This window comes from Macaca mulatta, chromosome 11 (assembly GCF_049350105.2).
Source record: "Macaca mulatta isolate MMU2019108-1 chromosome 11, T2T-MMU8v2.0, whole genome shotgun sequence".
Classification (NCBI taxonomy): Eukaryota; Metazoa; Chordata; class Mammalia; order Primates; family Cercopithecidae; genus Macaca; species Macaca mulatta.
In genome coordinates this window covers 56,349,748-56,377,545 of record NC_133416.1, presented here as the reverse complement: position 1 = coordinate 56,377,545, position 27,798 = coordinate 56,349,748, and the positions used below count along the sequence as shown (strand labels likewise).

The window sequence follows — 27,798 nt, the reverse complement described above, 5'->3', positions numbered from 1 at the left end:
GGAGGCTGAGTCGGGTTAATCACGAGGTCAGTAGTTCAAGACCAGCCTGGCCATGATGGTGAAACCCCGTCTCTACTAAAAAATACAAAAAAATTAGCCAGGCCTGGTGGCAGGCGCCTGTAATCCCAGCTATTCGGGAGGCTGAGGCAGAGAATTGCTTGAACCCCAGAGGTGGAGGTTGCAGTGAGCCAAGATGGCACCACTGCACTCCAGCCTGGGCGACAGAGTGAGACTCCGTCTCAAAAAAAAAAAAATTAGCCAGATGTGGTGGCATGAGCCTATAGTCCCAGCTACCTTGGAGGCAAAGGTGGGAAGATCCCTTGAGCCCGGGAGGTCAAGGCTCCAGTGAGCTGAGATAATGCCACTGCACTCCAGCCTGGGCGACAGAGCAAAACTCAAAAACAAAAAAACAAACAAAAAAAAACCCTCAAAAAATCCAACCAAACAAACAAAAAACCCGGCAAAATAGAGTCCCTATTTAGCCAAACAAGAAAATAGTTAACCTTGATTGCAGTCCAAACAGGTTGGATTTCTTAAACACCACTCATCAAAAATATCTGAAACATCAGGCCTCATATGACTGTTCTGAGGTAAACATTAATCCTATTTTCCAGCAAGCTGTAGAATGAGGTCAAGCACATTTATTTTCTACCGCAGTCAGTGTTGGAATTAAAGAAATCAGCTGAATCCATTCTCAAAATTACATAAATGAGTTACTTCAGCTGATTCATCATTGAGTTCATATGAGCAACTCATTTCCTGGGGCATTCAATATTGAAGTACGAATTTTTGCCTCTTACATCCCATGGGCCATGAAGGAGGCCCAGAAGGACTAGATATGAATACCACCAAATAGTCCCCCTTCTGAACTCTGGTCCCTGTAAAAGGAAATAGATTCTCATGTTTGTCTATACTTCCCCTCTCTCGTAATGCCAAACTCTGCAAGAGAACTTTGTGCATATTCCCACAATTCAGATGAGTTTTCTACATTTAAAAAAAATTATAAGCCAGGCATGGTGGCTCACATCTGTAATCTCAGCACTTTGGGAGGCTGAGGCTAGAGGAGTTCTTGAGCCCAGGATGTCAAAGGCTGCAGTGAGCCATAACTGTGCCACCGCACTCCTGCTGGGCAACAGAAAGAAACCCTGTCTCTAAATATACATATGAATATAAATAATGTAAAAATTTAAAATCATAATTACAGGACCAATATCCATGAACTTCCCACCCCCTCAAGAACTGAAGCATCGGGAACCACATTGTGATGCAGGACTCTTGATGGAGCTCCCCATGCTCCCACCCAGACAGTAGCCCTTTCCTCCCACGCAGAAGAATCAGTGCTTATTCTCTTGCTTTTCTTGATGGTTTTGGTACATTTGTGTGCATGATTGGACAAAGTGTTTAGTTTTGCTTGCCATCTGTATTAGTTTGATATGGCTGCTAGAACAAAGTACCACAAACTGTGTGCCTTAAACAACAGAAATTTATTGTCTCAGTCCTGGAGCCTAGAAGTCCAAAAGCAAGGTGTTAGCAGGACTGGTTTGTTCCGAGTGCCGTGAGGGAAGGATCTGTTCCAGGCCTCTCTCTGTGGCTTTTCCGTGGCCACCTTCCTCCTGTGTCTGTCTGCCTTCTGTGCAGGTCTGTATCTCTGTTCAACTTTCCTCTTTATGAGGACACCAGTCATAGTGGATCGAGGCCCACTCTAATGACCTCATTTTAACTTGATTACAGCTCCCTGAAGCTGAGGAAGTCTCTGCAGGGGCCGACAGCTGCGGGCATCTGCCAACAACTCTCCAGTAGCAGGGACAACAAGTCCCTTAGTAAAGGGGGATCGGGGCAGCGCATCACGGTATCCACAACACTGGCGGTGGAGTCTGCAAAAATGGAGTCTTGCAACTGGGCGCGGTGGCTCACGCCTGTAATCCCAGCACTTTGGAAGGCCGAGGCAGGCGGATCACGAGGTCAGGAGATTGAGATCATCTTTGCTAACACGGTGAGACCCTGTCTCTACTAAAAATACGAAACATTAGCCGGGTGTGGCGGCGGGCACCTGTAATCCTAGCTACTCAGGAGGCTGAGGCAGGAGAATGGCGTGAACCCGGGAGGTGGAGCGTGCAGGGAGCCGAGATAGCGCCACTGCACTCTAGCCTGGGCGACAGAGAGAGACTCTGTCTAAAAAAAAAAAAAAAAAAAAAAAAAAAAAAAAGGAGTCTTGTTGTATGTCTTCTGCAACTTGTTTAAAAAAAAAAATTTTTTTTTTAGACGGAATTCCGCTTTTGTTGCCCAGGCTGGAGTGCAGTTGCGCGATCTCGGCTCACTGCAACCGCCGCCTCCTGGGTTCATGTGATTCTCCTGTCTCAGCCTCCCGAGTAGCTGGGATTACAGGCGCTCGCCACCATGCCCAGCTAATTTTTTGTATTTTTAAAAGTAGAGATGGGGTTTCATCATGTTGGTCAGGCTGGTCTCGAACTCCTGACCTCAGGTGATCCACCACCTCGGCCTCCCAAAGTGCTGGGATTACAGATGTGAGCCATCTCACCCAGTCTTAATCTTTTCTTCTCCCCTCCCCTCCCCTCCCCTCCCCTCCCCTCCCCTCCCCTCCCCTTCCCTTCTTTTGAGACAGCATCTCACTGTGGCTTGAGTGCAATAGTGAGATCTCGGCTCACTTCAACCTCTGCCTGCGGGGTTCAAGTGATTCTCCTGCCTTAGCCTTCCAAGTATCTGGGATTACAGGTATGCACCATCATGCCTGGCTAATGTTTTTTGGGTTTTTTTTTTTGTATTTTTAGTAGAGATGGGGTTTCACCATGTTGGCCAAGCTGGTCTCGAAATCCTGATCTCAGGTGATCTGCCCACCTCGGCCTCCCAAAGTGCTGGGATTACAGGCATGAGCCACCACACTGGCCCCCAATTTTTAAAAAATTAATTAATTAATTAATTAATTTATTTATTTATTTTTGAGACAGGATCTTGCTCTGTTGCCCAAGCTGGGGCACAATGGTGCGATCTTGGCTCACTGCAACCTCTGTCTCCCAGGCTCAAACGATGCTCCAACGTCACCATCCCAAGAAGTTGGGATTACAGGCATGCACCATCACACCCAGCTAGTTTTTGTATTTTTTTGTAGAGACAGGATTTCACCATTTTGCCCAGGCTGGTCTCGAACTCCTGGACTCAAAGGAGTCCACTCGCCTCAGCCTCCCAAAGTACTGGGATTACAGGCATGAGCCACCGTGCCCAGCCTCAAACTTTATTAATACTTTCAAACACATTCAAAAGTAGAGAAAAATAATATAACGTGTCTCATTATTATTATTATTATTATTATTATTGTTTTGAATCAGACTTCATATCATTTCACCCTACATTCTTGAATACCTATCGCCTACAAATATGGACATTTTCTTACATAACCTGAATATAATTGTCATACCTAATAAATTAACAATTTCGTGCTCCATATTCAAATTTGGAGATTACCTGATTACCTCAAAATAAATTATTTTATAATTGTTTTGTTTGAAAAAGTATCCAAATGAGGAGAACGCTTTTTTTTTTTTTTTAGACAGAGTCTCTTTATCGCCCAGGCTGGAGTGCAGTGGCGTGATCTTGGCTCACTGCAAGCTCTGCCTCCCAGGTTCACGCTTTTCTCCTGCCTCAGCCTCCCAAGTAGCTGAGACTACAGGCGACCGCCACCATGCCCGGCTAAGTTTTTGTACTTTTAGTAGAGATGGGGTTTCACCATGTTAGCCAAGATGGTCTCGATCTCCTGACCTCGTGATCCACCTGCCTTGGCCTCCCAAAGTGCTGGGATTACAGGCATGAGCCACCGCTCCCGGCCTATTTATTTATTTTCAAACAGAATCTCACTGTGTCACTCAGGCTGGAGTGCAATGGCGTGATCTTGGCTCACTGCAACTTCTGCCTCCCGGGTTCAAGTGATTCTCCTGCCTCAGCCTCCTGAGCAGCTGGGACTACAGGTGGGCCCCACCACAGCCCAGCCAATTTTTGCATTTTTAGTAGAGACTAGGTTTCACCATGTTGCTCAGGCTGGTCTCAAACTCCTGACCTCAAGTGGTTTGCCCACCTCGGCCGCCCAAAGTGCTGGGATTACAGGTGTGAGCCATCAAGCCCGGCCTCTTGTCTTTTAATCTAAAGCCATTCCTCTTCCCTTTTTTTAAACCCCCATGCCATTGTCCTGTTGAATAAACTGGGTCAGTTGTTGATATAGTTTGGATATTTGTCCCCGCCCAAATCTCATTCTGTGTTCTCACTTTTAAGTGGGAGCTAAAAGATAAGAACACATGGACACATAGAGGGGAACCATACACACTGGGGCCTACTGGAGGGTGGAGGGTGGGAGGAGGGAGACGATCATGAAAAATAACTAATGGATACTAGGCTTAATATCTGGGTGATGAACTCATCTGTACAACAAACCCTCATGACACATGTTTACCTATGCAACAAACCTGGACATCCTGCACACGTACCCCTGAACTTAAAATAAAAGTTAAAAAATAATAATAATAGCCAGGCACGGTGGCTCTTGCCTGTAATCCTAACACTTTGGGATGCCAAGGCAGGTGGGTCACTTGAGATCAGGAGTTCGATACCAGCCTGGCCAACATGGTGAAACCTTGTCTCTACTAAAAATACAAAAATTAGCTGGGTGTGGCAGTGCACATCTGTAATACCAGCCTACCCAGGAGGCTGAGGCAGGAGAATTGCTTAAGCCTAGGAAGCGGAGGTTACAGTGAGCCAAAATCTTGCCACTAGCCTCCAGCCTGGGCAAGAGAGTAAGACCCTGTCTCAAATAATAATAATAATAATAATAGTAATAATAATAGCCAGGCACGGTGGCTCACGCCTGTAATCCCAGCACTTTGGGAGACCGAGGCGGGCGGATCACAAGGTCAGGAGATCGAGACCACAGTGAAACCCCGTCTCTACTAAAAATACAAAAAATTAGCCGGGCGTGGTGGCGGGCGCCTGTAGTCCTAGCTACTCAGGAGGCTGAGGCAGGAGAATGGCGTGAACCCAGGAGGCGGAGCTTGCAGTGAGCCGAGATCGCGCCACTGCACTCCAGCCTGGGCAACAGCGTGAGACTCCGTCTCAAAAAAAAAAAAAAAAAAAAAAAAAAACCAATAGATCAATGGTCAACAAATTTGGAAAAACACTGAACTAGTGGACAGTATATGATCTGTTTTAAAAAATCACTAGAAAAATCTAAATGTGAGTTTAAATCTATATTTAGCATAAAAAATAATACCAGAAGTCCTTAATTAGGATTAGAAGGATTCAGATTTATGCTGCTTGTGTTTGAACTCTGGCTTTATTTACTTGGTGACATTTGGCAAATTACTTAAATTTTTTGTACCTCAATTTTGTCATCTGTAAAATGGGATTAATTATAATATCTATCCCTGAAAGTTGTGGTGAAGAATAAATGAGTTAATACAAATGTAATACCTAGAACACAGCCCGGCACATAGTCATAACTTTAAAAATGTTAGTTATTACTATAGATGTTCTCAGTTCATTTAGCAATACAAGTCAAGATTTTTAAATCCTATTTTTCTAATAATTACCATTTAAAGTCAGATCGTAAGGCTTCTCACATGTTGTAACTAAACCAATCATCTACAGATTTCAATAAAGATCCTTTAGGTAATCATCTCAGAATTGAAAAGCTAACTACAAACACTGTAATGAGAAAACGGTGCTATTCCCGCAACCTGCTTTGTGCCTTTTTTTTGTAGGCAATCTGGATATATCCAACCCTACTATAGCCTGCCCTGTGTTAGATGGTGAACATAATTTCTAGCAAGTCTTGTGTTTGAGGGCGCTTGCAATACTCCCCCATTTAACGAAAGTTGTATTAGCACACATCACTGAGCAAATGACTTCTTTCATTTATATGATTTGAGAAGTCCAGCAAGATGATGCCAGGTGACACAAGGATGAACTATGCTTCACTGAAGTTACACTGATGACATGTTGCTTTTATTATTTATTTATTTATTTTGAGACAGATCTCTCTGTCTTGCCAAGGCTGGAATGCAGTGGCACGATCATGGCTCACTGCAGCCTCAACTTCCTGGGCTCAAGCGATCCTCCCATCTCAGCCTCCAGAGGAGCTGGGATTACAGGCACATTGCTCTTTAAGAACTCCTCTCCTAGTGGTTTTCTGGTAAAATGTTTATTTATTTTATTTATTTATTTTGAGATGGAGTCTTGCTCTGTCGCCCAGGCTGGAGTGCAGTGGTGCGATCTTGGCTTACTGCAACCTCTACATCCCTGGTTCAAGCAATTCCCCTGACTCAGCTTCCCGAGTAGCTGGGATTACAAGCTTGCACAACCATGCCTGGCTATTTTTTTTTCTTGTATTTTTAGTAGAGGCGGGGTTTCACCATGTTGGCCAGACTGGTCTCTAACTCCTGACCTCAGCCAGTCTGCCCTCCTTGGCTTGCCAAAGTGCTGGGATTATAGGCGTGAGCCACTGCACTAGGCCTTCTGGTAAAATGTTAACTGGCACTGAGAGAGAAAGAAAGGAAAAAGACTTGATTTGTAGCATTTGCCAATTTCCATGATGTAAATGTTACTGTCATGGCCCATTTCAGGCCACCAATGTGATGTCACTGAACACCAAATTGGGAACGGGTGTATACGCTTGGTTCTCAGGAGTCTTCCAGGCAGGCGCCAGGACACCACCTGCATGTGACTGTTTCATGTTTTGTGCTCAGTGTGTATGTAAGAAGAAATACATTTTTAAATGGAAAAATATATATATGTATTAAATGTTTCTTTGTTCTAAGAATACCAATTCAATGGATTTTTTGATTATGCAAAGGGAAAACTAAGATTTTCTTTGAAATGAACATGTTGAGACAATATGGCTCCAAGGCACTGAACCATGCCTTGAAGAATGTGAAATGCTGCAGTTCCCTAGACAGAAAATAATAAACATATTATTTTCTAAATTAGAATTCAGGCCACACATGGTCCCTAAAATGGATCTCCTGCTCTTACTAGATAAGAAAAGGAGGGGAGAAGATCAGATGAATGCAGGAAGGCTCTAGGGACAAGTCTTTGCCTCACACTGAAAAAGAACTGTCAGGTTGACTGGACTGGCATCACAGAGCCCAGTGGGAACTATCCATCTAAAGACCCCATGGAGGTCTTCCAGATTGAAGCACCTAGAGTTGAGGAAATCCAAGGCTGGGGAATTGTTAGTTCTAGATGATCATCCAGGTAGGGCCCTGTGGGAAGGCCCAGCCCCAGAGTAAACAGGCATTCTGAGTCACCTTTATCCTGTAAGGGGACAGAGGGACTCTAGGGTCTGTGCTCCTCACCTGACACAATACTGTACTGCACATTTAATTCCATGTAGAAAGCTTTCTCTGTTACACACAATATGTAAAATAATGGTTAAGGGATGTTGAGAGGTTTATTTAAAACAAATAATAATAATAGGCCAGGCTCAGTGGCTCACGCCTATAATCCCAGCACTTTGGGAGGCTGAGGTGGGTGGACCACTTGAGGTCAGGTGTGCAAAACCAACGTGGTGCAACCCTGTCTCTACTAAAAATACAAAATTAACTGGACATGGTGGCATGAGTCTGTAGTCCCAGCTACTCCAGAAGTTGAGGCAGAAGAATCACTTGAATCAGAGAGGCAGAGGTTGCAGTGAGCCAAAATTGCACCATTGCACTCTAGCCTGTATTATAGAGTGAGACTCCATCTCAAAAATACATTAATTAATTAATTAAATAATGGTTGAGAGTCAAACACTAAAGCCAGATAGACCTAGGTTTGAATTTTCATTTTGTTACTTATCAGTTATAAGAGATCTTGCTTGGATATACTATTTAATTAATTAATTTATTTAGAGACAGAGTTTTGCTCTTGTTGCCCAGGCTGGAGTGCAATGGCACGATCTGCCTCCTGTCTCCTGGGTTCAAGCAATTCTTCTGCCTCAGCCTCCAGAGTAGCTGTGATTACAGGCATGCGCCACCTTGCCCAGCTAATTTTGTATTTTTAGTAGAGATGGGGTTTCTCCATGTGGTCAGGCTGGTCTTCAACTCCTGACCTCAGATGATCCGCCCACCTTGGCCTCTCAAAGTTCTGGGATTACAGGCGTGAGCCACTACACCTGGCCATACTATTTAAATTTAAACCTCAGCTTCCTCAACTGAGAAAAATAGTGAATATAACTGTATCTACCTCCTAGAATTATTTTGAGGATAAAATAAATGATTAAATTACATAATAAATATACAGTACTTATGAAGCGGCTAGGTCTGGGGTATATACCCTGCGGTACACCCATACCCTAACTATCTGCCTAAGTGATTTTTTTCTTAACTCCTGTATTACTTATAGCCTTCATTAGATGCTGTAATCACAATAATAAATATCTCAGCTGGACGTGGTGGCTCACACCTGTAACCCCAGCACTTTGGGAGGCTGAGGGAGGAGGATCACTTGAGGTCAGGAGTTTAAGACTAGCCTGGGCAACATGGTGAAACCCCAATTCTACTAAAAATACAAGAAATTTGCTGGGCATGGTGGTGTGTGCCTGTAGTCCCAGCTCCTCAGGGGTGTTGAGGTGGGAGGATCACTGGAGCCCGGGAAGTTGAGGCTGCAGTGAGCCCTGATTGTGCCACTATACTCTAGCCTGGGCAACAGAGTCTCAATACATATATAAGTAAATATCTCTTCAGATACTTTTTTGGGGTATAGGTACCTGATAGAAGTACATATTTATGTCATCTCAACATTAATCTTTTTTAAATTTCAGCTCAGATTTGCAATTCTTTTCTATTTCAGAGCTGTAACTATCTACCTCTGGGTAGAAAACACACAGGAAACAAAACAAAGTCTGCATTTGTACAGGATGGCATAAGTAAGTTGTATTGATTTGGGGTTCATGTAAGACCCAAAAAATTGAGTTTTGAGAGATGATGTCAGTCATTTCTGGCGATGACACTGATGTGGATCTTTAATCAGAATATTCTAGACTCTTCTGTGGAAATAGTACCATCATTTGTACCATGGATCTGTGAACACAAAGGTGATCTCAAGTTGTCAGCAAGTGTTGATGCCTTAGAACTAGAAGTCACCTAATACTGGTGAAATCTTTCTTTTCTCTGCTCTTCATCTGATTTATTTCATTTTAATTATTTTAATTATTTATTTATTTACTTATTTAATTTTGCGACGGAGTTTCGCTCTTGTTGCCCAGGCTGGAGTGCAATGGCGTGATCTCAGCTCACTGCAACCTCTGCCTCCCGGGTTCAAGTGATTCTCCTGCCCCCGCCTCCCGAGTAGCTGGGATTACAGGCATGTTCCACCATGCCTGGCTAATTTTGTATTTTTAGTAGATATGGGGTTTTTCCATGTTAGGCTGGTCTCAAACTCCTGACCTCAGGTGATCCACGTGCCTCAGCCTCCCAAAGTGCTAGGATTACAGGTGTGAGCCACTGTGCCCGGCTGTCTGATTTATTTATTTATTTATTATTTTATTGGTTAAAGCTGATGACGCTAGGATATAAATCTTATTTTAATTAAACCATCACAACGTCCACTCTGCACGGAAAGACTGGCATTCATGAAGAGGAAACTGAAGATGGGCTCTGTGTGAAGCCTCCATTTTACACAGATTTTCACTGAACACAAGATGAACCGTTTGCTGTAAAACCATTGGGGATGACGTGCGCTGGATTTTTTGCAACGATTTTTGTCTCTGGTGTTTCTGGCACTGACTAAGGTTTCAGGCAGACAGAGGCACGGAGGACCTAGTGACAATCACTAGGGAGCTTCCTGGTTGCTAGCAACAGTAAATACCATGGAGACACAATGACACAAAGACTCAACCTTTCACATACACACAATGAGACCTGGAGCCTGGTTTCTTATTTCAGATACACAGTCCTTGAGATAGAGCACAAAGCCTTCTTCTCTCTCCCCTTTGTATTAAACGTTTTAAATTGTGTGCAGAAACACATACTGCCCAAGAGCCTATATGACCATCTTGCTTCTCGGTTTGTCTAAGAACACTTGTATTCTAACCTTCCTCTGTCATTTTTTTACTATTTTGAGGGAGAAACAGAAGGAAATAAGCTTGTTTATCTGACTTGGGGATTTTAAATTATGTGTGACTTTGAAAAACTAATTTGTAAATGCCTGTTTTCTGTAAGAGTTATAATTGATTTCCACTCTTCTGAAAGTATTCAGAAAAACTATCTGAAAGATCTTCTTCTCCAAGCTTTTTCTCTAATTTGTTTTTAGAAAAGGTAGAAGCATACCGAATATGAAATACAGCACTGGCAATTTAAGGTTTTTCCATGACTCATTCAAGGAAATTGCATAATAGACTTTCCCTGCCAAGTTCAGAGACTCTTCTCAAATACCTTGCAATTTTCCTTATTCTATTCCTTTATTCCTCACCCTCATCTCTCTTTCCTTCTTTTCTATGTGCCATTAACTTTTTTCTCTTTTCTCTAAAGCTGTAAAACTCTCTAGGCTATAGTCATGTGATAGGCAAGGTGACAACGGAAATTTGAAATACCCCCAACCTTGCTAGTCTGTCTCCTAGCAACTGTATAATACGTTGCTTAGTAACATGGGGGTGAGAGTGAAGTCGCTCTTACAAGTCTAAAAATACTGAAATCATTTTAAAAAGATTAATAGTGGGCTTATTTATTAAAATATACTAAATCCATAAATAGTCTTGCCATGTAAGGGACTTATTTCAGGCTATGCTATCTTGAGTGAACCTCTACATCTCTTATAATCTGTAGACAGTACTAGAATAACAGATTGCTGTTCGCATAAGCAGATGAAGGAAAAAATCCACAGTGTTCTCTAACCCTTTCTCTTCTACACATGTATAATCAAAGTTTACATCCACAGGGAAATGGAGAAATGTTTCCTAAATGATCTTTTAGGCTAGGCAGATGAAGAAAAATGCAGCTTTTTCTAACTTCTCTTTTGCCTGTGCATAATCAATTTCTAAATCTAAAGGAAGGAGGATCCAGCATATCTCCAGATAAGTTTAAAAAAAAAAAAAAAGAAAATATTTTAAAAAGGGAATATGGAGAGATGTTTCTTAAAATGCTCTTTGAGGCTAGGCTTCACTAGGAGTTGTGTCTTTAGGGTTAACAACCATAAATAAAGTAATTCTCAGTAAATGTATCGAGGGGATATCAGAATTTAGAAATAGCTGAACCACATCAAACATACTAAAATTGTTTAGCTCAGATATGATACATTATTAATTCTAGGAGAGTATTATTTACTGAATTGGACCTACTGAATCAGACTCTCTGGTGGAGGAACTGGGAATCCATATTTTAACTAGCACCCCAATTACTTCAGCACATTTAGGAAACACTGGTGTACATGATCATTCCAACATATTACAGGGGGATATCTTCTATTTTGGTCTTAGATTTATGCTTGTAACACTTGAAGAGGGAGGTTCAAAGCCCGACCTAAATATTCTGCCACGTCCTCCCCTTGATCTAGACCCTTTGGCTAATAAGACTGGTCAAGTCCGGGCACGGTGGCTCATGCCTGTAATTCCAGCACTTTGGGAGGCCGAGGTGGGTGGATCACCTCAGGTCAGGAGTTTGAGACCAGCCTGGCCAATATGGTAAAACCCCGTCTCTACTAGAAATACAGAAATTAGCTTGGTGTGGTAGTGCACACCTGTATTCCCAGCTACTCCAAAGGCTGAGGCAGGAGAACCACTTGCACCTGGGAGGCAGAGGTTGCAGTGAGCTGAGATCGTACCATTGCACTCCAGTCTGGGCGACAGAGTGAGACTCCATCTCCAAAAAAAAAAAAAGACTGGTAAAGCTTCAGAAGGCTCCTCAATTGTTCATTCTGCATATGTTTACTAAGACAATTTTGAATTGTAATTGACAGAATTTAGTGATCAGTTAGGATTAACTTAAATGGATTAAGGTACTTAGAATAGTGCCTGGAACACAGTGTTATATGAGGTTATTATGATTTTTTTTATATATGTGTGTATATATATATATATATATATATATATATATATATATATATATATATTTTGAGACAGAGTCTTACTCTGTCACCCAGGCTGGAGTGCAGTGGTGCGATCTCGGGTCATAGCAACCTCTACCTCCCAGGTTGAAGTGATTCTCGTGCCTCAGCCTCCCTAATAGCTGAGATTATAGGTGTGAGCCACCACACCGAGCTAATTTTTGTATTTTTTTGTAGAATGGGGGTTTCACCATGTTGGCCAGGCTGGTCTTGAATACCTGACCTCAAGTGATCCACCCACCTCGGCCTCCCAAAGTGCTGGGATTACAAGCATGAGCCACTGCGCCTGGCCGACGTTATCACTTTAATCTAGCTTCGTAGACCAGAAAGATGGTGACAATGAACTAATACTAAGAACACAGGATCATTGAGAATATAAAATACTGAGGAGAGTGATGGAGAAAAATAACAAATTCCATTTAGATATACTGAATTTGAGATATCTGCAGGTTATCTGGGGATAAAATCAGTATGAAATATAAGTCTCAAAGATGGAGGTGTATTGTATAAGACATTTTAAAAGTGAATTCTGGGCCGGGCACGGTGGCTCAAGCCTGTAATCCCAGCACTTTGGGAGGCCGAGACGGGCAGATCACGAGGTCAGGAGATCGAGACCATCCCGGCTATCCTGGTGAAACCCCCGTCTCTACTAAAAAATACAAAAAAGAAAAAAAACAAAACTAGCCGGGCGAGGTGGCTGGCACTTGTAGTCCCACCTACTCAGGAGACTGAGGCAGGAGAATGGCATAAACCCAGGAGGCGGAGCTTGCAGTGAGCTGAGATCTGGCCACTGCACTCCAGCCTGGGCGACAGAGCGAGACTCCATCTCAAAAAAAAAAGTAAATTCTGACTTGTGTGTGACAAGCTGTATCTAAAATGGATCAGTTCTAATTCCTCAGTGTTTTGATTCTGACAAGACCAATGCATCTGTAAACTTTTGGAGGCACTAAATGGTTTTTTGTTCACTAGTAAATCATTCTCATTTTGGTTTATCTACAGCATGGAATTGAGACAGGGATTTGAGAGAAAAGAGGGAAACTCACATTTGGAAGGTTGGGGGAAGGGACTCTGGAGCCTCTTTTGATTACAATTGAATCCCTGTAGCCAGTGTACCATGGCAACCTTCCCAGTCGGCCACCTCATTTCCATCTGCTTTGGAGAAGGAAGGGGGCGGGACAGAGGTGGTTCAATGTGCATTCTTGTGAGTAGGTGTAAAATGCAACCGAATTGTAAATTGTGCTTCATGAAAACTGACATACTCTATTGTCTTCTCTGTTTCCTTCTCTTTCTTGTCTTCTCCAGATGCCTTTTAGCCTCTTCAAATTTTGTCCCCTTTCCTCAAATGTCAGATTTCATCAGTAGGCGTGGCTAAATTACCACTCCAATGTACCAGAGCAAAATTACAAATTAAAAAGTGTATCTCAGGACATAAATATTTTGTTTAAAAGAGTGGTCCAGAGGCCGGGCGTGGTGGCTCCTGCCTGAAATCCCAGCACTTTGGGAGGCTGAGGCCGGCTGATTGCTTGAGCCCAGGTGTTCGAGGCCAGCCTGGGCAACATGGAGAAACCCTGTTTCTACAAAGAATACAAAAATTAGCTAGGCATGGTGGTGTGGGCCTGTAGTCCCACCTACTCAGAGGCTGAGGTGTGAGGATGGCTTGAGCCCAGGAGGTCAAGGCTGCAGTGAGCCGTGATCATACCACTGCACTCCAGCCTGGGCAACAAGTGAGACTCTGACACATAAAAAAAAGACGGCTCCAGTAAATAAATGAACATTAATGAGTTACTTCAAAGCATTGTATTCCAATGCCAGAGTTGTTTTTTCTTTTTAATATTACAGGGTCCAGGTATTTATTGTGTTATTTTGTAAGTCTTACTTCTGGAATAGAAATTCATTAATATTTATCTCTGCTATACACACAAAAATCCTTCCCCAAATAGATAAAACTCAGTTACCAGAATGACCACAGATAATTCTTACCATAGTTATCCAGTAAAAAACTATTATTTAGTAATACTGCATTGTTGACCAGATCCTGAGAAAAAGAATGTTAAGCTTTAAATAAAATTCTGAATTCTAGATGTGGAACCATATTCTTACCTAAATTGTTAGCGTTGGAATTTGGCCAAGGTAAATTCAATGGATAGTCTTTGTCTGGATAGCCCTACGTAGTAACAGCCAGTTCATTCAGTATATTGATCCATACTAAACCCTAAAATGAAGATAAACTTAAATTCCGTGTATCATTATAATCATGTCCATTCCATTGTTTATGTTTAGAGTTCGAAGTGTGTTTAGCGAGAGAATTTAAGGGAAACTTGGTTGCTTGAATATACCCATTTACACTCCAACACGCACCAAGAAGGCAGTGTGCCATGGACAGGTATGCTTATTTCACAAAAGATGCAGAGGCAGTGATGTGGCGTGAGACAGGTGATACCACAGGGAAGTGAGGTTAGGAAATGTGAACTAACAGCACATGGAAAACTGGACCACCAGCTTCGTCTCTGTATCCGTGTGGCAGCTCCTAGGCTGAACTCTATCTCACAGCACTCGTCACACTGTAATAACAGTTTCTTTCCTTGCACCTTGAGCACCTCTGGGGCAGGAAACATTTTTTTTTTTTTTTTTTTGTCTTTTATGCCAAGCCCTTGCTTTATACTGATTTCCTTGTCACTAAATCCAATGAGCACTCTTCTGTCCTTATTTAACGACTCCTCTGCAGTATTTGGTATTACTCAGCACTCTCTTGACACTCACTCCTTCCTTTGTTTCTGTGACATCAACGTGTTCTGCTTTACAGCCTCTTTCTTTGTTTCCTCTTCTGACACTTCTTTCTCTGGCAGTTCTTTACTGTTTTTATTTTTATTATTGTTTATTATTATTATATTTTCTTGGAGACGGAGTCTCGCTCTGTCACCCATGCTGGAGTGCAGTGGTGCGATTTTGGCTTACTACAACCTCCACCTCCTGGGTTCAAGTGATTCTCCTGCCTCAGCCTCCTGAGTAGCTGGGACTACAGGCGCACGCAGCCATGCCCGGCTACTTTTTTATATTTTAGTAGAGATGGGATTTCACCTTGTTGCCCAGGTTGGTCTCAAACTCCTGAGCTCAGGCAATCCGCCTGTCTCGGCCTCCCAAAGTGCTGGGATTACAGGCGTGAGCCATGGCGCCTGGCCTATTATTATTATTATTATTAATTTTTTTTTTGAGACAAGATCTCGCTCTGTCACCCAGGCTGGAGTGCAGTGGCACCATCACAGCTCACGGCAACCTAGACCTCCTGGGCTCAAGCGATCCTCCACCTCAGCCTCCTAAGTAGCTGGGACAACAGGTGTGCGCCACCACGCCCAGTTAATTTCTTTCTTTTTGGTGGAGATGGGGGTCTTGATATGTTGCCCAGGTTGTTCTTGAACTCCTGGGCTCAAGCGATCCTTTTGACTCAGCCTCCCAAAGTGCTGAGATTATAGGCATGAGCCACCTCACCCAGCTTATTGTTTTTAATAATTTTTTTTTTTTTGAGACGGAGTCTTGCTCTGTCGCCCAGGCTGGGGTGCAGTGGCCGGATCTCAGCTCACTGCAAGCTCCACCTCCGGGTTTACGCCATTCTCCTGCCTCAGCCTCCTGAGTAGCTGGGACTACAGGCGCCCACCACCTCGCCCGGCTAGTTTTTTGTATTTTTTAGTAGAGATGGGGTTTCACCGTGTTAGCCAGGATGGTCTCGATCTCCTGACCTCGTGATCCACCCGTCTCGGCCTCCCAAAGTGCTGGGATTACAGGCTTGAGCCACCGCGCCCGGCCTAATTTTTTTTTTTTTTTTTTTTTTTTTTTTTTTTTGAGACAGAGTCTTGCTCTGTCACCCATGCTGGAGTGCAGTAGCGTGATATTGGCTCACTGCAAGCTCCGCCTCTCGGGTTCAAGCAATCCTCCTGCCTCAGCCTCTCGAGTAGCTGGGATTACAGGCACTTGCCACCACGCCTGGCTAATGTTTGTATTTTTAGTAGAGACAGGGTTTCACCATGTTGACCAGGCTGGTTTCAAACTCCTGACCTCAAATGATCTACTCACCTTGACCTCCAAAGTGCTGGGATTACAGGCGTGAGCCACCATGCACGACCCCGTTTTTAATTTATTAAATCTGTTTGCAAACCTGGTAAGTCAGCCTGCTAAATATCCCTAAAAGTCCCCAAATCTATCTTGTTCCCATTCAGTGACATAACTTGAAATTATGGGTTACAGTTGGAGAATTCTGTTCTCATACTATACCACCAGCTTTATAACCATGCTGTTGTCATTAGACGCCAAATACACATCTCCATCCCCTTCAGTCCTGACCTTTCCCTAAGCAGTCCCAATCTCAGATTCCCAGCAGCCTCTAAGACTTCTGCCCTCAATTCCTTTATCACCTAAATGGTGTAACATTCAGCTTGTTAGATCACATCGACTGAAGTTTCCTGCCCTCAACACCCTCTGCCTCGCACACACACAAATGCATTTTCTGCTTAGACTTGCATCCCTTCTCAACTTCCCTATTCTGTTAACAGCACCACTACCATTTCATTCTCTGAGTCTTCCAGGCTAAAAACTTTAAGGGTTAGGCAGGGCACAGTGGCTCACGCCTGTGATCCCAGCACTTTCAGAGACTGGGGTAGGAGCACTGCTTGAGGCCAAGAGTTTGAGACCAGCCTGAGCAAGAAAAGTGAGATCCCTTCTCTACAAAAAAACCCAAGTGTGGTGGTGTGGCCCTGTAGTCCCAGCTACACAGGAGGCTGAGGTGGGAGGATCACTTGAACCCAGAAGTTTGAGACTGCTGTGAACTATGATTATGCCACTGCTCTCCAGCCTGGGCCCCGCCTCTAAAAAAAGAAAAAAGAACAAAAACACTTTAAGGGTTGATTTTGACTCCTTCCTTTTTACCACATGTCCAACCAATCACCACAAGGATTCTTCCTTCGAATGATGTTTTCTCTTACCCCTTTCTATCCCTTATGATGGCCTGAGACTTTCTGCTTAGATTATTGCAATAACAGTATTGGTCTCCTTCTCCAGTCTCTTTTCCTACTCCAAAAACCAGTCACATTAATTTTATGAAAATGCTGTTCCCTTCATAAATTTTTCACTGTTTTTTTTGTTTTGTTTTGTTTTTTTACCTGGTGACAGGGTCTCTCTCACTCTGTTGCCCAAGCTGGAATGCAGTGGCACAATCATCACAGCTCATTGCAGCCTTGACCTCCCAGGGTCAAGCAATCTTCCTGCCTCAGCCTCTCAAGTACCTAGAACCACAGGTGCATGCCACCTTACCCAGCTAATTTTTAAAAATTTTTGTTGAAATGGGGTCTCTCTCTATGTTGCCCAGACTGGTCTCGAACTCCTGGGCTCAAGCAAGCCTCATGCCTTGGCCTCCCAAAGTGCTGGGAGGCATATATATACATACATACATATATATACACACATATATGTATATATATGTATGTATAAAGGCTTCATACTGTGTATGGACTTAATCCCAAACTCCTTCAGACTGAAATTCAAGACATTTTATTAACTAGTTCCACCCTCTCTATATAACACATCACTTACCCACCCTCGAATGCCTTAATCAAGCCAATTTCTTTGTCCTCCTTTATCCAGGCAACAGTTCATTATTATACTGTATCTTTCCTAATGTTATTTTTCCTATTTAGAGTACTTATTCCACTCCCATTCTATTCAAGAGCCACCATTTCTAATAAAATCTTCCATTATAAACATATACAGTCTCACGCCTGTAATCCTAACACTTTGGGAGGCCAAGGTGGGTGGATTGCCTGAGTTCAGCAGCTCGAGACCAGCCTGGACAACACGGCGAAACCCCATTTCTACTAAAATACAAAAAATTAGCCAGGCATGGCAGTATGTGCCTGTAATCCCAGCTACTCGGGAAGCTGAGGCAGGAGAATCACTTGAACCCAGGAGGCAGAGGTTGCAATGAGCCAAGATAGCACCATTGCACTCCAGCCTGGGCAACAGCAAGACTCTGTCTCTAAATAAAAATAAATAAATAAATAAATAAATAAACATTAGTTCAATTTGAGATACCTGAGGAAACAAGACAGAGACTGGAAATTGACTATATGATCTGAGGCTAGGAAGAGATATCAGGAAGTCATCAGGCCGGGCAAGGTGGCTCACACCTGTAATCCCAGTACCTTGGGAGGCAAAAGCAGGTGGATCACCTGAGGTCAGGAATTCAAGACCAGTCTGGCCAGCATGGTGAAACCCAGTCTCTACTAAAAATACAAAAATTAACTGGGCGTGGTGGTGGTGCCTGTAATCCCAGCTACTCCGGAGGCTGAGGCAGAAGAGTCGCTTGAACCTGGGAGGCAGAGTTGCAGTGAGCCGAGATCATGCTATTGCACTCCAGCCTGGGTGACAAGAGTGAAACTCCATCTCAAAAAAAAAAAAAAGGAAGTCATCAGCACCAGGCACAGTGGCTCCTACCTGTAATCCCAGCTACTGGGTGGGGAGGCTGAGGTAGGAGGATCACGTGAGGCCAGGAGTTTGAGACCAGCCTAGGCAATATAGCAAGACCCTGTCTCTAAAAAAAAAATTAAAAGTAAATAAATAAATAAAAGAAGTCATCGGCATATAGGAAGGATTTGAAGCCTTGGGAATGAATGCACTTGCCATCCACTAAAAATGTATGAGACCACATAGAATAAAATGAGGAAAAGGTCTAGAACTGAAGCTTGAGGAATTCCAACATTTGAAGATTAGGGAAAGGAGGACGATCCAGCAGAGACTGACTAGAAACAAAAATGTAGGAGAGAAACCCAGAAAATGTAGAGTTTTTGAGGCTAAGGGAAGAAAGTGTCTTGAAGGAGATAATAGTCAACTGTGACAAAGCCTGTCACAGGTCAACAAGAACTACAATGTGTCCAGTGGATTTAACAACTAAGATAGACCAGGCATGGTGGCTCACGCCTGTAATCTCAGCACTTTGGGAGGCTGAGGCAAATTGGTCACTTGAGGCCAGGAGTTCGAGACCAGCCTGGTCAACACAGGGTAACCCTGTCTCTACTAAAAATACAAAAATTAGCTGGGCATGGTGGTGGGCACCTGTAATCCCCGCTACTTGAGAGGCTGAGGCAGGAGAATCATTTGAACCCAGGAGGCAGAGGCTGCAGTGAGCCCATATCACGACACTGCACTTGAGCGAGACTCCATCTCAAAAACAAACAAACAAACAAAAAACAAACATGGAGGCAATTTAGTTTAAAGGAGTGATAGGAGCAGAATCCAGTTTGAAATGGATTTAGGGATGAATAGGAGGTGAAGATGTAAAAAAAAAAAGTGTTCGACAATTCTTGTTTCCCTCAGAAGTTATGATACATGGAGTCATGAAATAGATCCTCTCTACTGGGATCTATTGCATGGTCCCTCTCCAAACACACACACGTTCATGTCATTCTCAAACCTATAGGAATGTACGTGTCTCAATTATTCCAATAAATTGGAAGATTCTAGAGAAAAGAGACCATGCTATTACCTCTGAACTCTTTACCACCTAGGATGGTCTTGGGTTGGCAGTAAATGCTTGCTGATTATAAATGGTAAAATACTTAATTAAATATCTTCTTTTTTAAGACAGAGTCTCATTCTGTCACTCAGGCTGGAGTGCAGTGGTATGATCTCAGTTCACTGCAACCTCCGCCTCCCAAGTTCAAGTGATTCTTATGTCTTAGCCTCCACAACAGCTGGGATTACAGGCACGAGCCACCACACCTGGCTGGTGTTTTGTTTTGTTTTGTTTTAGTAGAGGTGGGGTTTCACCATGTTGGCCAGGCTGGTCTCGAACTCCTGACCTCAAATAATCCCCTGCCTCAGCCTCCTAAAGTGCTGGGATTACAGGCATGAGCCACCTCACCCGAGCTAATTTTTATATTTTTGATAGAGACAGGGTTTCACCATGTTTTCCAGGCTGGTCTCAAACTCCTAAACCTCAGGTGGTCCACCCACCTTGGCCTCCCAAAGTGCTGGGATTACAGGAGTAAACCACCGCTCTGGCTAATATCTTTACATTACTAAGCATGATAATAGGTAATGAAAATCTGCAAAGGCTGGGCACCGTGGCTCACACCTATAATCCCAGCACTTTAGGAGGCTGAGGCAGGTGGATAACCTGAAGTCAGGAATTCAAGACCAGCCTGGCCAACATGGCGAAACCCCATCTCTACGAAAAACACAAAAATTAGCCGGGCATGGTGGCCAGCACCTGTAATCCCAGCTACTCAGGAGGTTGAGGCAGGAGAATCACTTGAATTTGGGAAGCGGAGGTTGCAGTGAGCCGAGATCGTGCCACTGCACTCCAGCCTGGGTGACAGAACGAGACTCCATCTCAAAAAAAAGAAAGAAAGAAAGAGAGAGAGAGAAAGAAAGAAGGAAGGAAGGAAGGAAGGAAGGAAGGAAGGAAGGAAGGAAGGAAGGAAGGAAGGAAGGAAGGAAGGAAGGAAGGAAACTGCACAGAGAGCTATTCATTTAACTGAACAAACGTGGTGTATAACATCTACTGTAGTTAGGCACTTTGGCAGGAACTAGGACTTACATTTTAATGGAGGAGAAATGTAGACATGTAAATAAATGATTAAAATTCTATAAATACTATGAAAGAAGAATGTTTTATGCTAATCTTACTGTGTACAAGAATGAATCCATTAGCAGAATATTTGTACATGTATATTGATGTCAAGTTTTTTAAAATGGCAATAAAAATAAGAGGTGAACTAGTAAAGAAAAATAGTTTTGCTTTCCACAGTTTGTGTGCTATTAAATCAGATAATAAGGAACAAAAATTATAGATTAGTTATATCCCCTGATCTTTTGTTTATATATTTGAGATTATCAGTGCTCAAATAGTCTATTTCTGACCTAGGTCTTGTTATATATGCCCAAGCAGAAGGAATAACCCTCATTTACATAAGGAACAGAATGGCTCTGAGATAGAATTACAAAGAATCAACCACGTGAACACTCCTCTCTTTTATTTAATCTTGGGAAATTGCATAAAGAAATGAGACTATTGGGTAAATAACATATTTCTCAATTAATCTTTTTATATTGTAAAGAAAATAATATTCAAAGCTCTGCTTCTCATTCCAAAAAGACTTGTACATGTTGCTATGGTCCAATAGTGTCTGATATATTTTATGATTAAAATTGTGAAAGTATTTTGAATGAGCTACTTATTAATCCTTAGGCTTCCTTATGCCATTTAATTCTTATTTTTGTTAAATATATTTCTGGGTTCTGAAAGAAGCATTCAAATACCTAATCCTCCTGTCTCTTCTGAAATATGCTTTCTTTGTTTTTTTTTTTTTTTTTTTTTTTGCTAAAGAGGTGGAAATAAGATGATGTTGAATATTATTTTTTCCTAGGAAATATGTTACAAGTAGATAAAATGATTTTTGCATTTTGGATATTATTTTTTTTCCAGAAAATATTACTGAAGCAAAATTGAACAAGTAAAGCAGAACTGTGGATGGCAGGCTAGAAAAATTCGTGGTCGCCATTGTCACACCACAACCTGCAGCAGCTGTATTCTCAAGTCCCTCCCTCCCACGCCCTGCTCAGCCTGCCAGCCTGGCAGGAATGAATGGGCTCCGCAGAGTGCTGTGTGAGTAGTTGCTGCCCACCCTGAAAATCTGCCGCTGAAAACCAAAAGGAAAAATTATTTGTAAAAAATAAATTTCCAACTTTAGTGGCCAAACTTACTTACCTCTGAAATTTCATCACCAACATCCAGTGGTACGAAATCCAGTGACTCACTCTGCATAGCCCATCGTTGCTGAGAATGGAGCCTTTCTAAATAGCAAGACAATGTTACTCCAATTTATTTCCTAGGGGTGAAAGCAAAGCCTTTTTGTCCCAAGGGGCAACTGAGCAACCACCAGAGTCTCTAGTTGAATAGCAAGGGTGTGAGGCTGGCTAAAATTCCCACAGTCAGAAGCCCACTCGCAGGAGGATATTTACCAAATTGACATAAGAACTGCATAAAAAGTAAATGCAGTTATTGAGCTGATGTTTCACAGTTGTCTGTAGATGGAGGCAACATTGCAAAATAGTCTTCTTTTTACATTATATTATTCTCTTCTTCTTTTTAATTTGGTGTCTTGGTTATTACTATTATTTTGCTTGTTACTTTCCAGACAAAAGTCCAGTGCAGATATGTAACTGCACACATGTAGTACTAACTTCTGAGCTCAATTATTTCTCCTTGTATTTTCCCAATTTTATATCAGGAAAGATGATTCATTCCAAAGGACAATGCACCACACAAAATGTGTTACATAGACTTCTCATAAAGGAATACCTCTAGTAAACTATTATAACTACTCTACGTGCACTTGCTGTTGATTATTGCCATGTTAGAACTATTTGTTCGCTTCTTTATTTAGTATGGTTATTATTTCCATCTTCCAGTTTTATTTAGCTATTCGAGTGTGCATGTGCCTGCAAAAGAAGCTCTGAAAATAAGTTAGTTGAACCTGAGAAGCCATTTTGAATGACTGTATGACTAAATGTTTTTTTTAAATTAAAAAAAATCACAATTACCCAGACCGTTTTGAGCATTACGCCCATTTTCTCTCCCACTTTATTTTTAAAGCAATTAGAGATATTGAACCCTAACAAAATGTAGTCGAGTTTAATATACTGCGAGGGAGGGGCTGGCAGTAATTTTCCTTTAAATATTTAATCTGAACATAAATCTGTTATTAAGGGTAGGGGGAAAAAACCTCACATAGATAATTTTAACTGCATTTTGGGGTTTAAGCAACATAAAGTCTTCCAACCCCAGTCCCCTTTCTTCTTCCGCCCCTCCCCGACCCCACCCCATAATGGATGCTCGGCAGAATGCTTCTGCACGGTCTCTTTGTCTAAAGGATGCAAACAGTCTACGGATGCTAGAGAAAAAGGGGTGGGGGAGAGATTACCTCATCCCACGTCGTTTGCACCAATCACCAGTCTCCTGTCCTGGCTTCTCTGGGCAGATTGGGGGTCTGGACCAACAGGAACAGGCCCCGGCCCATCCCCATGGTGACCGAGTTGTATATATGGAGCCGCATCCGCCCATGTGCCGCAGGTTCTCTTACATCGACCGCCTAAGAGTCGCGCTGTAAGAAGCAACAACCTTCTCCTCCTTGTCTCCGCCATCTGCTCTGCAGTCGCGAAGCAGCAACCATGGTGAGAATCGGCTTTGGCTCTTTGTGGCCGTTGGGTGGAGTCAGCGCCCCCAGGCTCTGCTTGGAAAATCTTTAAGCTCTTTTCTTTCGTAAGCTCTCTGGGCGAGGGTGGTGGTGTGTTTTGTGAGGTTTAGCTTTACCCCAAATCCTCCAGCTCCGCCGCCGCCGCAGTGCGGGTGCAGGAACCCGGCCAGGACTGCGCCCAGGGCGCTGCAGAGCGCTGGGGAGGAACAAAGGCGGCGCCTGGGCGCCTGTGTTGTCCTACAGCCTTTCGGGGTCGCGGGCAGCCCGTCTGCCGCAACCGAGGGGTCTCGGGCGTCCCGGCTGGGTCCAGTGTCTGTGCGCACGGTTTCGCAGACGCCGAGGGGCCCCTTTCTGTCTCGCCTCGTTCTCTGGGGACCGGGAGAGGAGGAGGCACCCAAAAAGAGCGGGGGCGTTGGGCGAGCTGGGGGATGTGGGAGGGGGAACGGGAACAAAGCGCAGCCTGGGGTTAGCGTGGGAAGACCCCTCGCGGTCGTTGGCGTTTTGGAAAGATAACCACACATTCCCGGGGAAACATGGTGAGTTTCTACTGGAGCCCCCGGCAGCGGGTGTCAGGGCGGCGCAGGGGCGGGGTTGTTTGTTTCTGGCTTCTATGGCGTTGGAGCCACTGGGCGGGGTTCGCCCTCACTAAACCTCCTCTGTCAGGAGCTGACTTAAAAAAAACTTTTCATCATTGCGGAACTGTAGGCTCCAAAAGGGTTTTCTTCGCTATTATAATTAAGATGACCTTTTTTTTTTTCTCTTGAGCAAAATCACAATTCACTTGACAAACTCTTTAATGTCTGGTCTGGGGACGCCCTGCCCTGACCGACTGAAGTGTGTGTGTGTGTGTGTGTGTGTGTGTGTGCGTGCGTGCTGCTCGTTCAGCGAGGGAGAAAGCCTACTTTGTGAGCCCCAGGGTACCCTGATGGTCGTGTGTGTGTGTGTGTGTGTGTGTGTGTGTGTGTGTGTGTGCGCGCGCTGCTCGTTCAGCGAGGGAGAAAGCCCACTTTGTGAGCCCCAGGGTACCCTGATGGTCAGGACCAGGGAAACGCCCTTCCCCGCCGCCCCCCTCCGCCCCGCCCCCACCACATCAGCGAATAGACAATGAAAGTGGTAGCCCTAAAGACCACAGAGAAGAAAACCTCTATTGGATGCAAAGAATATGAATATTATGTGGTGGGTAGAGAATCTCAGGATTAAAATACTATTTTGTTGTTTTAAATAAATATTTCACTATCGTTCCACTGGGCTTTTATTCTTTGTTTGCTACCTTTTCATGTGATGCTTGTTTCTAACTTAGGAACGTGTGTGTGTGTGTGTGTGTGTGTGTGTGTGTGTGTTTTAAGATACGGATAATTTTTCAGCTTTTACAGTGGAGAAGATCTGGAAAAACCTTTTTCTTTAAAAAAAGGAATGAAATTGCTACAGACAAAGAATTATACTCCGCATCCCGTTGTCTTTTGTTCTAGTGCATCTTCATTAATTCATTTCAATTCAGGCACATGGTCCCGGGCGGGGTCAGAGGAGGAAAACTGGCAAAACAGCACAATGAGATCATGTAGGCAGTTGCTGGAAATAGAGCTTGCTCTGTTAAATAATGTAGCAGACAGTACAGGCTAGCACCAGGCACAGCAAATACAGCAATGCAGCAATGCAGAAGGCAGAAGCAGACCTTGTCTAAACCCCTTGTATTGATGGATTCTGCAGACAGACTGCAGAAGGGTGTGGCTTCTTGCCTCAGCTGCAGTACAGATGTCCATGTTATAATATCAAGTCAGTCCTATTCAGAAGAAACTTTCTTCTTTATTTAAAAGGGAAGAAAGCAGTAAAATTAATCCCAATTATGTCATAATTGAATTTACTTCATTTTACAAAATTTGTGCTTTGAATACTGAATACTTTTTAAATATGAAAAGTCTTTTATTCAAGCATGGTAGTAGGCACAATGGGCTGGTACCATGTGCTGAACAGGGCCAAGGCGACATCATTATTCAGACCACACCCATATGCAGCATTTGCAGCAGGTCATTTTCCTTAATCTTTGTATCGTGCTAGGGATGTGACCTCAAATAATTTTGAAAAATATCTGTATATTATTAGAAATATTTTTAAAAGTTTACTAAAAGTTTGAAATGCTAATACGCCTTAATTTTACAATTTTTTCACTTTTCCTTCCCACAGCGTGAGTGCATCTCCATCCATGTTGGCCAGGCTGGTGTCCAGATTGGCAATGCCTGCTGGGAGCTCTACTGCCTGGAACACGGCATCCAGCCCGATGGTCAGATGCCAAGTGACAAGACCATTGGGGGAGGAGATGATTCCTTCAACACCTTCTTCAGTGAGACGGGCGCTGGCAAGCATGTGCCCCGGGCCGTGTTTGTAGACTTGGAACCCACGGTCATTGGTGAGTTGACCTCAGTAACCCAAGTGAGATCCCAGGATGCTGGGACAGGAGGTCTGTCCTGGGGGGCTCCGCTAGTCACCCACTCACCCACTCCCTCCATCCTTCTCTCCCTCCTTCTCCAGATGAAGTTCGCACTGGCACCTACCGCCAGCTCTTCCACCCTGAGCAGCTCATCACAGGCAAGGAAGATGCTGCCAATAACTATGCCCGAGGGCACTACACCATTGGCAAGGAGATCATTGACCTTGTGTTGGACCGAATTCGTAAGCTGGTATGTTTCTTTTCAAGAATAAAGTAAATTAATGAGCCTAAAGAACACATTTGAAATACTGCTTTTTTTTTTTCAAACAGAATTGAACTGTTATTTTAATAAAGAGTGGAATGAGTCGTTCTTGTGGGGTTTTTATCAGTTAAAATGAACTATTTGGTATCATTTTGTAAATGTTAATGAGAATTTTTTAAAAAGCATTTGTCAAAATAAGATCTAAATCCTGGGAGATGTATGAAAAGTGAAAATATATTTCCTATGATTGTACTACAAAGAACAAAAACTTAACCTTTCCTCTGTTTCTCTCTTTTGTAATAGGCTGACCAGTGCACCGGTCTTCAGGGCTTCTTGGTTTTCCACAGCTTTGGTGGGGGAACTGGTTCTGGGTTCACCTCCCTGCTCATGGAACGTCTCTCAGTTGATTATGGCAAGAAGTCCAAGCTGGAGTTCTCCATTTACCCAGCGCCCCAGGTTTCCACAGCTGTAGTTGAGCCCTACAACTCCATCCTCACCACCCACACCACCCTGGAGCACTCTGATTGTGCCTTCATGGTAGACAATGAGGCCATCTATGACATCTGTCGTAGAAACCTTGATATTGAGCGTCCAACCTATACTAACCTGAATAGGTTAATAGGTCAAATTGTGTCCTCCATCACTGCTTCCCTGAGATTTGATGGAGCCCTGAATGTTGACCTGACAGAATTCCAGACCAACCTGGTGCCCTACCCCCGCATCCACTTCCCTCTGGCCACATACGCCCCTGTCATCTCTGCTGAGAAAGCCTACCATGAACAGCTTTCTGTAGCAGAGATCACCAATGCTTGCTTTGAGCCAGCCAACCAGATGGTGAAATGTGACCCTCGCCATGGTAAATACATGGCTTGCTGCCTGTTGTACCGTGGTGATGTGGTTCCCAAAGATGTCAATGCTGCCATTGCCACCATCAAGACCAAGCGTACCATCCAGTTTGTGGATTGGTGCCCCACTGGCTTCAAGGTTGGCATCAACTACCAGCCTCCCACTGTGGTGCCTGGTGGAGACCTGGCCAAGGTTCAGAGAGCTGTGTGCATGCTGAGCAACACCACAGCCATTGCTGAGGCCTGGGCTCGCCTGGACCACAAGTTTGACCTGATGTATGCCAAGCGTGCCTTTGTTCACTGGTATGTGGGTGAGGGGATGGAGGAAGGCGAGTTTTCAGAGGCCCGTGAAGACATGGCTGCCCTTGAGAAGGATTATGAGGAGGTTGGTGTGGATTCTGTTGAAGGAGAGGGTGAGGAAGAAGGAGAGGAATACTAAAGTTAAAATATCACAAAGGTGCTGCTTTTACAGGGAAGCTTATTCTGTTTTAAACGTTGAAAAGTTGTGGTCTGCTCAGTTAATTTGTATGTAGCAGTGTATGCTCTTATATACAATTACTGACCTATGCTCTAAAACATGAATGCTTTGTTACAGACCCAAGCTGTCCATTTCTGTGATGGGTTTTGAATAAAGTATTCCCTGTCTTAAATGAATTCAGTCCTGTGTTTTCTATCTGGGTGTCTGAAATTTTATTTAGTGCATTGAGAATAAAGAATAAGTGTTGCCTGTGGTTTATACATATCCTATGACGTGACGTTTGTGTTTTAAAGTATCTTAGGAATTTAAAACTTTTATTTGTGAAACACAAAATGTATATCTAAAGATTACCATCACAGAGCATCACGTACTTTTTTTTTTTTTTTTTTTTTGTGAGATGGAGTCTTGCTCTGTTGCCCAGGCTGGAGTGCAGTGGTGTGATCTGGGCTCACTGCAACCTCCAT

The 27,798-nt window shown here is 43.4% G+C and overlaps 1 protein-coding gene and 2 long non-coding RNA genes across 5 annotated transcripts; 1 reads left to right on the top strand and 2 right to left on the bottom strand.

Annotated features, from left to right (window-relative positions):
* Nucleotides 1-1,467: 1,467 nt before the first annotated feature.
* On the bottom strand, nucleotides 1,468-23,472 carry LOC144332844 (uncharacterized). The gene is made up of 4 exons (XR_013401030.1): nucleotides 23,052-23,472; nucleotides 21,836-21,921; nucleotides 14,182-14,293; nucleotides 1,468-2,010 (listed from the first exon to the last, which is right to left on the bottom strand). It is a non-coding gene; the product is annotated as an uncharacterized LOC144332844 (long non-coding RNA).
* LOC144332845 (uncharacterized) lies at nucleotides 16,223-20,514 on the bottom strand. Its single transcript, XR_013401031.1, has 2 exons — nucleotides 19,180-20,514; nucleotides 16,223-16,700 (listed from the first exon to the last, which is right to left on the bottom strand). It is a non-coding gene; the product is annotated as an uncharacterized LOC144332845 (long non-coding RNA).
* TUBA1A (tubulin alpha 1a) lies at nucleotides 23,197-27,510 on the top strand. 3 transcript variants are annotated; one of them, XM_077952280.1, is made up of 4 exons: nucleotides 23,197-23,389; nucleotides 25,506-25,728; nucleotides 25,851-25,999; nucleotides 26,315-27,506. In XM_077952280.1, exons 2-4 carry the CDS (start codon nucleotides 25,608-25,610, stop codon nucleotides 27,293-27,295), a joined length of 1,251 nt encoding a protein of 416 aa, XP_077808406.1. In that variant the 5' UTR covers nucleotides 23,197-23,389; nucleotides 25,506-25,607; the 3' UTR covers nucleotides 27,296-27,506. The 3 variants fall into 3 exon arrangements, with proteins under 3 accessions (XP_077808406.1, XP_028684610.1, NP_001182320.1); XM_028828777.2 differs by having other exon boundaries at nucleotides 23,197-23,860; NM_001195391.1 differs by having other exon boundaries at nucleotides 23,209-23,301; nucleotides 26,315-27,510.
* Nucleotides 27,511-27,798: the final 288 nt, after the last annotated feature.